Source organism: Arctopsyche grandis, chromosome 2 (assembly GCF_051622035.1).
Source record: "Arctopsyche grandis isolate Sample6627 chromosome 2, ASM5162203v2, whole genome shotgun sequence".
Taxonomy (NCBI): Eukaryota; Metazoa; Arthropoda; class Insecta; order Trichoptera; family Hydropsychidae; genus Arctopsyche; species Arctopsyche grandis.
The window spans coordinates 33,813,921-33,828,099 of record NC_135356.1 but is presented as its reverse complement, the minus strand read 5'-3'; the positions used below and the strand labels follow the sequence as shown (position 1 = coordinate 33,828,099).

The 14,179-nt window shown below is 35.9% G+C and overlaps 1 protein-coding gene and 1 long non-coding RNA gene across 2 annotated transcripts; both read left to right on the top strand.

The window, feature by feature from the left end:
* Positions 1–10,363: 10,363 nt before the first annotated feature.
* LOC143922777 (uncharacterized) lies at positions 10,364–11,653 on the top strand. Its single transcript, XR_013261654.1, has 2 exons — positions 10,364–10,437; positions 10,521–11,653. It is a non-coding gene; the product is annotated as an uncharacterized LOC143922777 (long non-coding RNA).
* Positions 11,654–12,477: 824 nt separating this feature from the next.
* On the top strand, positions 12,478–13,392 carry LOC143922394 (general transcription factor II-I repeat domain-containing protein 2-like). Its single transcript, XM_077445619.1, has 3 exons — positions 12,478–12,979; positions 13,077–13,081; positions 13,348–13,392. Exons 1-3 carry the CDS (start codon positions 12,478–12,480, stop codon positions 13,390–13,392), a joined length of 552 nt encoding a protein of 183 aa, XP_077301745.1.
* The last annotated feature ends 787 nt before the right edge of the window (positions 13,393–14,179 follow it).

Sequence of the window (14,179 nt, the reverse complement as noted above, 5' to 3'; positions counted from 1 at the left end):
ACTTTGGAAATAAAATAGACCACACGTGAATGGGTGCGGCGCCTCGCAGATGCCAAATGTTTAAAATTAGATACATATGACTACAGTGAATTTAATAAAAATACATCAATCACGCTTGTGAGTACATAGGTGCGGCACGTCGCAGATACCAAATTCTAAATTATAAAAGAAAAATGCAGCGAATTCACTGGAGAATACGATGAAACGATGACAATGATGGACGTGTGTCGTTTTTGACGTACATACAGCGATGGTACAAACCTCATCACGAGCGAGAATGCATCAGCAGTTCTGGATCGGCTGGCAGTACAGGTTAATTTTCAGGAAAAGACCGCCTTTTTTCCGGTCTCCTTCTGGTATCAGAAACGATCTGAAATAGAAACGTCAATCAAATGAGTACAAAGCCAAAGTCAAACTAAAACACACAATTAAGTTTAACAATATTTGGACTTTCGAAAATACCTGGTGATATTTGGATACAACTTCGGGAAATTTTATCAGCAGTTCAGGATCGGCTAGCAGTACAGCTTCATTTTCAGGCAAAGACTGCATTTTTTCCAGTCTCCGTTTGTTATCAGCAACGATCTGAAATAGAAAAGTCACTCAAATGAGTACAAATAAAAAGTCAAACTAAAACACATAGGAAAGTTAATCAATCTCTGGATTTTCGAAAATACCTGATGATATTTGGACACAACTTCAGCAAATTGTATCAGCAGTTCTGGATCGGCTGGAAGTACAGCTTCATTTTCAGGAAATGACCGCGTTCTTTCGAGACTCCGTTTGTTATCAGCAACTATCTGAAATAGAAACGTACGTTTCAAATGAGTACAAAGCCAAAGTCAAACTAAAGCACACAATTAAGTTTAACAATATTTGGACTTTCGAAGATACCTGGTGATATTTGGATACAACTTCGGGAAATTTTATCAGCAGTTCAGGATCGGCTAGAAGTCAATTAAATGAGTACAAATAAAAAGCCACACTAAAACACATTGGAAAGTTTATCAATCTCTGGATTTTCGAAAATACCTGATGATATTTAGATACAATTTCAGGAAATTTTATCAGCAATTCAGGATCGGCTAAAAGTACAGTTTCATTTTCAGGAAAAGCCTGCATTTTTTCTAGTCTCCGTTTGTTATCAGCAACGATCTGAAATAGAAACGTCAATCAAATGAGTACCAAGCCAAAGTCAAACTAAAACACACAATTAAGTTTAACAATATTTGGACTTTCGAAGATACCTGGTGATATTTGGATACAACTTCGGGAAATTTTATCAGCAGTTCAGGATCGGCTAGAAGTACAGCTTCATTTCAGGAAAAGACTGCATTTTTTCCAGTCTCCGTTTGTTATCAGCAACGATCTGAAATAGAAACGTCACTCAAATGAGTACAAATAAAAAGTCAAACTAAAACACATAGGAAAGTTAATCAATCTCTGGATTTTCGAAAATACCTGATGATATTTGGACACAACTTCAGCAAATTGTATCAGCAGTTCTGGATCGGCTGGAAGTACAGCTTCATTTTCAGGAAATGACCGCGTTCTTTCGAGACTCCGTTTGTTATCAGCAACTATCTGAAATAGAAACGTACGTTTCAAATGAGTACAAAGCCAAAGTCAAACTAAAGCACACAATTAAGTTTAACAATATTTGGACTTTCGAAGATACCTGGTGATATTTGGATACAACTTCGGGAAATTTTATCAGCAGTTCAGGATCGGCTAGAAGTCAATTAAATGAGTACAAATAAAAAGCCACACTAAAACACATTGGAAAGTTTATCAATCTCTGGATTTTCGAAAATACCTGATGATATTTGGACACAACCTCAGCAACTTGTATCAGCAGTTCTGGATCGGCTGGAAGTACAGCTTCATTTTCAGGAAATGACCGCGTTCTTTCGGGACTCTGTTGGGTGTCAGCAAAAAACTATAATTTTTGACTAGGGTAACCAGCTTTTTTATACAACTTTTTGAAGAGAAAAAAATCTAAAAATATATCCTATGCTATAAACTATGGCAAAATTTAAAATAAAATTGATTTTTTGACGAATAAATTTATTCGCATTTATGAAATTATCAGAGAGCATTTATGAAATTATGTAGATATGACCGACAATTTCAATACAGTAATTATTTTTATACTAGTGTTGGGCCCGTTGATTTCAACGGGTGGTTTCAAAAAGGAAATGAAACTCGAATAAAAATAAAGTTAAAGATATTGAATCGACTGGTTTCGGAAAGAAATTGATGCACGAATTAGAAGTTACGATTGACAAATTACGAAGTGAATACGAATTACGAATTATGTTTTGCGCATCGCCGACGTCTCGACGCCTTTGCCCCCAGCGCCCCCGTTGCTTTCGGCACCCCGGGGCCTTTGCCCCCGGCGCCCCCGGGGCCTTCGCCCCCAGTGCTACGGACGCCTCTGGCGCCCGTAGCACAAAAATATGATAAATATGAAAAAAACTGAAAAAAATGAAAAATATGAAAAAAGCGGGAAAAAACTGAAAAAAATGAAAAATATGAAAAAAATGAGAAATATGAAAAAAACTGAAAAATATGAAAAAAGCTGAAAAAATGAGAAATATGAAAAAAGCTGAAAAAACTGAAAAAAATGAAAAAAAAAATTTTTGTTCCCCATACTGGTTGACGGTTGATCGTCCAATATACAAATATATATATATTTAGCGACAGTCCGTTTTTATATATAGTATATTTCGAGGCATTCGTCGAAGCGCGCAAACGACGCCACAGTCGAGGGGGATGACGAGACGCGATTCCAAGGTCGCGGTGGCTCTGATTGTTTGGTGGCAAATGTGCAATCAATCGACGAGCACTTGTGCAATCGATCGACGAAAGCAATCAATCCACGGCAAACGCGACCAACCGATTGAAACGCGGCAACAATGGCTATTTTCCATAACCAGTTCCTAAATAGCAACCACGGGTTGCAATAAAGGAACTGGATATGGAAAATTCGAAAATGTCGGGTGTAGATATCGGTAGTGTGAACGTAGCCAATAAAGCTACAATAATAGCGTTGGGGGAGGGGAGGGGCGGGGAGGGGCAGCTCAGGGCTCAGCGTTGTGCACTCACCGGATCAGTGATGCGCGGATCGCGTGGTAATATTGATAGAGAGAGAGAAACGGAAAGGAAACGACGCCACAGTCGAGGGGGATGACGAGACGCGATTCCAAGGTCGCGGTGGCTGTGATTATTTGGTCGCAGACGCCTCGGCCAGCACTTGTGCAATCGATCGACGAAAGCAATCAACCCCACCCCACGGCAAACGCGACCAACGATCGAAAGGGCAACAATAAAGCTACAATAATAGCGTACCTGCGGGGGGTTGGGGGTGGTGGTGGGGGGGGGGCGGGTAGCGGCAGCTCAGAGCTCAGCGACGCGCACCCGCCGCGATGGCCGCTGCACTTCTGCCGGAAAATGGCGGCGAACATTGCGGTCCGCATTGGCACGAACTCAGAGCCGAGAGCCCAGCGACGTGCACTCACCGCGATGGGCGCACCACTTCTGCCGACTGCGAGCAGCGTTTCCGATGTAATGGCTGGGAGTGGGGGTTCCCCCTCGGCGATAGCGATTGGTCGAATATGCGAACGACGCAGCTAATTTCGACGCACACGCCAACCCCACTAATCGACATGCCCGTACACGAAACATGCCTAGCCGTTGGTACATACCTACGTACATATGCATGTACATATGTCTCAAATGGCCTTTTACGTGTACGAACACGCAAAAATACCTGTCCTGTACGTATCATATTATATATGTATGTAGATATTTGCTGTGCACAATCAACACATCGCAATCAAATAAAATAATCGGTGTTATGTTTCATTCAAAATAAGCACTACGGTCTATTTGAATTTACTGATTATGTACAGCGCAAAACTCCGTACGAAGACACTTCATACAACTGAAGAAGCGAAAGGGACATACACCCACCCCATTGAGATTTTTGTTGGTGGGTGATCGTTTACGAGATATGAGCGTTTAAAAAAATCCGCGATTTTTACAGTTTTTTGGCTTTTGCGGTCATAAAACTCAAATATTCAATCAATAGTCAGATATTTTTCCTATTAATTGTTATATTTCATTGCTTTAAAATACTTCAAATTAATTGTCTAGCGAATTTTAAAAGTCGTAAATATATTTTTTTTACGGATTTTTTTTTCCGTCCTATTTTTCATTTATTTGGCAATTTTTTTTTATTTCACCACGTTTATAAGGATTGGTTTTCTATCTCAATATATTTTTACTTTATTTATGTACGTAGTAACAATAGACGCAGTTTTGTGATCATTCGAAAATTCGAATTCGAGATTTTGATTGATTCGAACTGAGAATCGATCACTGATCACGTTTTCATGATCTAGAAGAAGTGTGTGTGTGTGTGTGTGTGTGTGTGTGTGTGTGTGTGTGTATTTTGGGGATATTTTAACAACGTTAGTCTTATCGAACTGAAACTTAGTATCGGTTACTGAAATTCTTATCGACACGACGTAAAATTTTATCATAAAATTTTTATGTTGACCAGGAATGGTACCTCCCCTTATAGGTGTCCTCTTTTTTTTAAGTTTTTGAATTCAATTATCTCCCAAACCACTAACCGAATCAGACTTCGATTTTTTTTTCGTTCGAATTTTCTTCCACTATTTTTTTCGACTCCACTTTTTTTTTCGATGTCTTCTACAAGTAAGTAACGAATAGAAAATGTGATTTTAACTAACAGTTAAAAAACTAACCAATAGACACTTTATGAGGGTGGGTACGCATTAAAATACAATGAGTAAACAGACAATGGCTCTGCATCCTTGGACCCAAACTGGCTAACGAACTATAGGGTAGGTATAAAAATATTTCTACAGGCATATTTTAAAAGTTTCTAGTAATAAAACTCATTTATTATACAAAACTACTGTCATAAATAATACAAGAAATGTAAAACTCATAATTTAGTTCGATTTGGTAATTATGTTGGTTTGAAATAATTGAATTTAGTGACTATATTCGAAAAATGTAATCCCAAATAAACATCATGTTATTATGGTTACAATTAGAGACAAACAGATAGTCCCAAAATAACTGAGCATAATATTTAGTTTTTATCTAAAAAAAAAATTGCCTATTTTTGGATAAAATGAAGTCACCAATTTGATATTCGACATAAATTAATAATATGAACAACTAAAATTAAAAAAAAAAAAAAAAAAAAAAAATTCCATCCCAGAGTAGACTAGTGGTGAAGAGAAATTCCATTAAGAGTGCAAAGTGTTAAACATGTGTGTTCGTCACAAAGAAAATTCAATGTGATGAAAATAAAAAAAAAATTATTAAATTTTATAAACCGTAAGTGGGATTTTTTTCCTCGTAGAAAGGTGAAAAATGTTGTGCCCACTACTCTGTCCACACCCCTGAACGTATTAAGCTGAAAATTTATATTTCTATCCTTTATGTACTAACTTTGAGCTGGTAGGGTTTTGGTCAGAATTTGTAGACCGGAATCAGTATTTTTTTTTCTTTTAAAACAATATTTCATTATTTTATTTTGACCTGTAAAATTATTTTTATTTTCTTGATATTTAATGAGTATAATACTGATAGTGATTTTTAGTAATAAAAAAAATTTGAACAAAATCTGACAACCGGAAGTAGTTTTGTGGAAGTTTCCATACATTTGCGCTCAATTTGTATCGCTATCATAGTCATCAGTTCAATATCGAATTTTGTTTTGTAACCTTCTTATATGTCCTCAAATATATAGATAAAGTCATGGGTTGGTCACACCCGAATTTTTTTTTATCTAAACGTACTAACTCAAGCGGTAATTGCAATTTAAATGCTTTCGTTATGTATATGGTTGTATCGCGTAATATGTAAGGTGCAAGAGAGACGACATGTAGTCTGTGAGGTGGCCGAACACCAAATTCGGTTGGAAATCGCACGGCACGGTCAGTAGCGGTGAATATACGACGCTGAGCTGCCCCACTCGCCCACAGGTACGTTCTTATTGTAGCTAATTAGCCCTTTCAATCAGTTGGTTGCGCCATTCATTGCAGGCCGATTCCGATTCCGCGACGCCATTCTTCATTTTTCCGGCTTTCCCGCATCGGTAGCCGTTTCGTTCGGCAATATCGACGCGCTTTCGTTCTTTGCGCAAACGATGGCCAAGGCCGTGGACGCGCGTGCCATTTTCTGTCGCGCGGTCACTTCGTTTTAAGTACGACCATATACGTAATGGTAATGACCATATATGTACTATGGTTTGTGCAGCACAAGAAAAATATCGAGCCTAATGCGAATCTTGCGAGCTCGGGAACACTGTTGCATTCGTCGGCTTGCCTGTATGAACATGTATGAACATATGTATGAACCGACCTTGGAATCGCGTCTCGTCTTTTTCGATTGAGCCGTGCGGTGCGGCCTTTCCGTGTCATTTGCGTGTTTCGCAGCCTCTTTGGACGAATGTTCACGTTGGGCCGTCTCGCTATCAATATTATCACGCGATCCGTGTATCAGTGATAGTGTCAGCTTTTTCCAGGAATCAGGGCATTTTGGGTCTATTTAGAAATTAAGAGTCCAAAAAAATGAACGGCACGCTTCCGGTCCTACCTCTAATCATGATGATCAATACTAGAATCACGATCCGAGTTAATAGTCGTTCCATCAGCACCAAAATGGCGGCTCGACGTCCCCTTGCATTGCGTTGCTTTGCGATTCGTCGCGAAACTGTTTGCCGCCCTCTCCATTAGCATACAATGTATGTGTGACCATTTTTTTCATCGTTACAATTCAATAAATTTACATATACAGTATACTCTCAATCATCCGGGTGCGGATAATCCGTGCTTGAAAAATATTAATTTAAAAATTAAATTATTTTTTTTATATGATTATGAGACCCACCGATTGATTGCAACCATAAACACGCGTGTTATTTGAAACAAATGATGTCACGCAGATTCACTTAAAAAGTTTTTTTTATAGGACGATTCATCATCAACCAGCGATTTAAATTTATTTCATACTTCCAAAATAACATTTGATTATAATTGCACTTTTAAATTTTGATTCGTGCATTTTTGAAAATTCTATTTATTTTTTACCCTTGATTTTTAGCGTGATGGAAAGAAGAAAATTTTGTTATATGGGGGGGAAGACATTTTTTTTTAGCCCTGGGTGGGAGCCCCCTCTGACTCCTGGCAAGCACTGGTTTCAGTCCCAGTCCGCCACTGTTTCCGGGAATAAAAATTCGTTCGGTTCGTTCAAAATTGCCATTTTTGCCCATATCTACTAAGGGCTGACGAGAGGGGGGGAGGCGGAAAAAAGTTTCAGGGCCCGAGTTCACTCTTTTTCGAGTGCTACTACATACATAGTTAGTATATAGTACATTATAAGTTTCAAAATATCACACTGATTAAATGAAAATATCGTAAATGAAAATTATGTCGAATATATTTTTGTTAGTTATAGTCGAATTGAATTTAAATATGCACAACTTTCCAAACACCATATGGATATACATATTTGATAAATATTTAGACTACATAGATTGGGTGAATTTTTTTGTCCACTGCTACGGCGAGCGGCCACGCTTACAATGTGTACATGTGTTGGTAAAAGTGTTAGCCGAGCGCGGCCTCGGCTGAAGTCGGGCGCACTCGGCTAACGGCGTTCGGCTCTCGGCCGAGCTCGGCGAAGAAGGGGGGAGGGGGGGGGGGGGGGACTTATGCAACATCTTGACGCCAACGTTCCGTCCAAGCTCTAAGGTGTCTCACACGCGCGCACACCTTAGAGGGAACGCTTTCATGGAACCATCCACACGCACGATATCTACTACCGATGTTTCCATATCCAGTTGCTATTTAGGAACTGGATATGGAATTCGTATTATCGTATTATTACTAGAGGTAGGATAGTCACAGTGCTATCCATTGTTCCATTTTGTAAATCCTTTGTAAAAATAGGTTCGGCAAACCTTTAACAATGCATTTACAACCTTTGAACAATACGCGGCACCTTCTGGGTCCGGTGACTAATTATTACCAATGTGCTTTATTGCGGGTATAAATTATTTTCACACGATAAAAATTAACAAACACATCAATTTGATTAATTTGTAGGTATTTTGTTTAGAAACCCTTTGAACAGACGAAGAACACAATATATGTACAAGATTTTCGTACAAACTTTCTTATGGTACATACTTATCATTTAATGTAATGCTGAGATTCTTATTTTCATATTTATCACAATATGTACATTATTTTTAGATTAACCATGCTTAATAGTTACCTTAACTTACATATACATATGTATGTAAAAGTCCTGATGAATGTTTGATTCTGCGATAAATGACAATGTAAAGTTTCCCATAGACATCACATAAGATTAACCAAACATTTCACGGACGTAATAAATGCTTTAAACATGGCTTATCTAATAGTAAACATTTTATTAAGTTTATTTGAACAGTTTTATTTTATTTAAATTTATGTGAATATGCATTTGTTATTAATTTATCAAATTTAATGTCACGGATTCTACCACCTTACAAACCTTACATTTATTTATTTATTTATTTGGAAAACTTACAGTTTATTAAGTTACATAGATTGATAGTAAAAAAACATAATTATGTTAAGTAAACCATTAATAATTTTCACATATAGGTAAAAAAAGAAAAGCTTAAACATTTAAAATAAGAAACAAAAATGATAATAGAGTAAGATAGTTAGAGAAAAATAAAAAAGAAAAAAATATATATAACAGTATAATAAAAATATCAAAATAATAAGAATAATAATATGATAAAAATTATGAAATAATAAAAATAATATAATTTATAACAAAAAACAAAAAGACAAAATAAATACATCAAAATAAAAATTCATAATCACAATCGTAAATTTTCAATAAAATTAATCATCGAAAAACAAGTTTGCAATAATCACTCTATCTTGTATAGCATTAATATTAAATAAGTCAAACATAGAAATTGCAGAAGTTAGTGTGTTGACGGTGGAGCTTACACGCCAGATGAATGAGCTTCTTCCATAATTAGAAAAAGTATTAGGTATGTAAAGGAGCTCATTACATCTAGTCATTCTATTTGGCACACGCAATGATAGTCTGCTCAATAATTGAGGACAGTCGATTGAGCCGTTAAGGATGTTCAAAATTGTTGAGATGTCAGCTATCTCCCTTCTTTTGACAAGTGGAAGTAGATGCTGACACCTACAAGCATCTTCATAGGAAGTATAGGATAGTCCAAAACGGCTACTGATGTACATCAAGAATCTCTTCTGAATGCGCTCCAATCTGTCTCTTGCACCAGAGTACTCTGGGTTCCAAACTTGGGATGCAAACTCAACAATACTTCTTACGTATGCACAATATAGTATTTTGTATGATTTAATAGAAGTAAAGCATTTGGAGGACCGGATGACGAACCCGAGGGCCTTCGACGCTCGAGCTACAACATTGTCAATATGTTTACCAAAGGATAGATCAGAGTTTAAAAAGACTCCCAAATCCCTAATTTCCGATACCCTTGTGAGTCTATGTCCGTTGATTGAATGAGGAAAGTCAACTGGACATAGTTTTCTGGTAAAGGTTATGCAGGAGCATTTTGCTACATTAATTTCCAACTTATTTATGCTGCAATAAGCCTCTAGCCTGAACAAATCATCTTGTAGGGCCAAAGCATCATTTCGGTTGTCTATTCTCTTGAAAATCTTCATATCATCAGCAAATAATAGTACACTTGAATTCTGAAAACATTTTTCAATATCGAAGATGAAGATATTGAATAATAGAGGTCCCAAGAGGGAGCCTTACATACTTACATAAATAACCTTCGATATTGTTATTATTTCAGACGGGAAGTGCATAGATCGTGATTTTATCATGACTGACGGATTTCACAATTTCAACAGAGCTGGTCAGTTAAATGAACGCAATCAGTAAATAAGAAATTTGAATATTATATTGTAGTATGTATGTATAAGTATCAGCAGTGTAATACCCCTCCTCCCCCCCATTGAATTGATATCGATCTCTTACATGGCGACATATGTATGTATATGTAAGTATGCACAGGTGTACTTCTTGGAATTACATATTAACATTCTACGAATCCTCCATGGATTTAGTAAATCTGTTTAATCCTAAAAATTATACGTTTACGTATAATTTCATCAATTTAGTATCTACATATACATATATTAATATGTACTTGTTATTATGTCAATAAAATGTGTATTTATAGAATATGAAAAACTGTTTTCAGAATTCTTACATAGATTGTATGTACATATGTTTTTAGTTGGACAACACATTCAACCTACTTGGCCCTGTTCTAACGATGAACCATTCGAGATTTCAGCATGGTCCAAACAATTCACTGTAAATATTATATAATATAATATTTATATAATAAATAAGAAGAGCTCAAAATTTTCAAATAAATAATCATTTTATATTTATAGGTATGTTCCGAGGAATGTTCCCCGAAAAATCATTGCAACTCCACCTGCAAGTGTTGCGATGCCTTCTTCACAATCCATGACATATTTAGAAACATCACGACAGGAAATACAGATGCTTACGGTTTCGGAAACTAAACGTGATAATTATTGAAATTATTGAAATTACAAACTTAAAGGATAAGAAATAAGGATAGCAATCAATTGTCTGTATTTCAAGCCACTCGATCGTATTAAATTTACAAGTTTAATAATACAAGATGTCAAATGTTCAACTTTTAACACATTTTTGCACAATACTTGTTGATGTATAATACAATGAATTATAATTAAATTGTAATCGGGACACTTTTTGGAAAATTTATCCCGGATTTTCTTTAATGGTCCAATATTTTTACCCGTCAAACTTGGTGTTCTGTCAGTTGTTATTTTTTTTAAGCAATTAACAACTTTTTAAAAAATATCAGCTCCCGTTGTTTGATCTTTAAGTGATTCCAATGACAACAGCTCTTCAATAATTTCAAATTTAGAGTTACATCCGCGTATGAAAATTAATAACTGTGGGGTATCTTTTCGATCATCACTTTCGTCGAGAGCTATCGAGTACCATGTGATCGATTCTAATATTGATGATAATTGCTTATTAAAGTTTGTATTCTAGTTTGCCGTCTAGTTTGGCCCAAATTTGAATTCTAACTTATGTCAGAAACGATAAACCATTTAACAAATCAACAAAAATTTCTTAGATCAGAAAAAAGTAAACTTTTTTTGAATTTTCGACAGGGACTTGTTGGCAAAACGCCGATCTGCGTTGGTTTGCATTCAAAGGGCTAATAAAATATTTTGAAAATAATTACCGAATTTGTGGTTTCCTGTATATTTTCCAAATATGCATAGATATATGTATGTACATTTAAAATCACTTATTTGGTTTGCCCCGATAACACTAATCCTCGTCCGAATTTACTGCATTTCGACATAATTTAACTAAAACTTTGCGAATACCGTGTGTCTTTCTGACCGCTCCGCTTCCGGTCCAATGAGATACGGACTAGACCAGGGGTCGGCAACCTGCGGCTCTTTGGATGTGAAGCTGCGGCTCTTTAGTTCCATACGCAAACATTATTTATTTTATCAAAAAAAAAAAAAATTTTAATTCGTTCTGAATTGATTAACGAGGATTAGGCACCGATTCTATCACACCGAGTCACTTGTAGTCGCTTTTCACCGCACCCCTCCCCCGTGACACGCGTCGTCACTGACGTCAGTCCGTCGGAAGCTCTCGAATTCCTCTCGAATCCCAAGAACAATACGGTCATAATTTATTTGTTTGCAGTGAAGCGTTCACCCCAGCTCGCAGTTTCGTCATTCGCTCGCCGCTTCCACGAAATGGTACGCACGGCCTGAATCGTGTTGCAGATTTTGTCCTCAGCTGCAATGATATTCGAAGCATATATTGACATTTTTTTCTTTTTATGAGACCTGTGCTATTTAGAATCGAATATGATTTTCTCAGTCGTACTTTGGATTTTCAAGTACTTAGATCTCGTTACGCGGTGTGTGTGTTGTGCTAAGACGCTGTTGTTTCTGTTAATTGTACGAAGATTATCTATTTTTATGTAAGTACGTTTTATTACAATATTTATATGTCCAGTTCTTCGATACAGCGAAGAATAAATCATCAATAATAAACATGGTTGTAAGTATGTCCAAATACTTCAGAGCCCGATATAGAAATAATAGACAATGACATAGAGAAAGTTGAACTAGAAATTAAACAGTCCTTGCAAGAAAAACTTGATCAAGCAAAGTAAATAATTGCAAAACTTGTCATATGCTGTTTTGGATACCTAAATAATAATTTTAAAAATTCTTTATTACAGCTTCACCGCAAGCATGGCATCTTCAAAAAAAATAGAGAAGAACTGAAGAAGAGCATCGAGAATTCAATCGGGATTGGATGGAGTCGTTCGCTTTCATATGCAACTCAGATGGCCTTCCGACTTGTCTCATTTGCCAAAAAAAACTCGCACACAATAAGAAATCAAATTTAGAGAGACACTTCACTAACACCATACTGAGTTTGCTAGTAAATATCCAGCCGGCGAAGAAATCAGAAATCTTGAAAAAAATCAAAGATTTGCCACTATCCGCTAAAACAGTACAAGATAGAATAGCTAAAATGTCTTCAAATGTAACATATTTGCAGGTGAAAGATATTCAACTTTCTTCTGTCTTATCACTTGCTATAGATGTGTCTTGCGACATAAAAGACACGGCACAAGTTGCCCTTTTTGTCAGGTATATGTCATCCCAAGGTCCAAAAGAAGAACTTCTAGGATTGTTACCGCTCTCGGGACAAACTAGAGGGGAAGATATAGCGAATGCCGTGCAAAAATGCCTTGAAGGCAATAAGATCGATTTAAATAAAATCGTTTCAATAGCAACTGATGGAGCCAGAAGTATGAGAGGAAAAAATAAAGGGGCAACAACGATTCTTCAGAGCAAAATAAACCACGAAATTCTTACGTTTGTTTGCTCAATTGTGTGCTATTGAAGTACAAGTTAGTGTTGTAAGTAAATGTTTAATTGTTTCAATTTTTTACTTAAATAATAAGTAATTATTTAATAATGCCATATATGTATATATATATTATCTAATTTGTTGTGAAAACACTACTTACATATGTATGAATAAATAGATTAGTTTTTTTTATTAAAAAACTTTATTTATGCAGTACTATTTATTGTTGGCAAGAAAAAATTTTGTGGCTCTTCAAAAACTTTGAAATTTTGTAAATTGTAATTTTTGGCTCTTCCGACTCAAAAGGTTGCCGACCCCTGTCGACATAATGGACCAATCCTGTGCATCTGATAAAAAATTCTTCTTCCAAATTAATTCTTCCACGCGAATATGATCCGTAGTGTGTTCTCAATAGTATGCAGAACTATAAGAAACTGACTTGCACACATGGGAGTGAGGTCATTCGAGTCACAATAGGGCTGTATGAAATTTATTTAACGAAGACTGTGAAAACGAAATATTTCGTATGCATTGCATTGTGCATCAAGAAGTGCTAGTTCGTAAATCTGTTATTAAATGCATGGAAGATGTGGAGTTAACTGTGAGAAAAGTATTAAATGCAATTAATACCAGTAGTAAATTGTCGAACATGTTTAGTCCTATATGAGAAATCAACGGTGAAAAACACAATATATTGCTCAATTGCAATCATATTAGATGGCTAAGTTTTGATAACAGTGTTCAACGTCTTTGTGAATTAAATGATTATGTTACATATATCTGCTTTGGCCGTAAATCATAAAGATTTAAGTGAAAAGCTTCAAAGTAATTATATAAAAGGGTCGATTTTATTCCTAAAGAATTTTTTGCCGCACATTAGCTTGATTAATAAACAACTACAAAAAAGTAACTTAACAATAATAGAAACCATGCTCATCATTGACAAACTAAATAAAAAATATAGCGAAAAGCCTTGTGACAGAAGTTGAAAATGACAATTTTTCAATTTTATCTTCTGTTAGTGATTTCATAGATAGGATGACAGAAACAACTTCAAAATTAAAATTAAAACTTAAAATAATAGAGTGTCTTAAATCTCTGAATCTGGAACTTGATAAAAGGTTCGAAGAATTGAATT

Excerpts from the sequence above, each read along its gene's own strand:
- LOC143922394 (XM_077445619.1), top strand. The coding sequence starts at position 12,478 with ATGGAGTCGTTCGCTTTCATATGCAACTCAGATGGCCTTCCGACTTGT.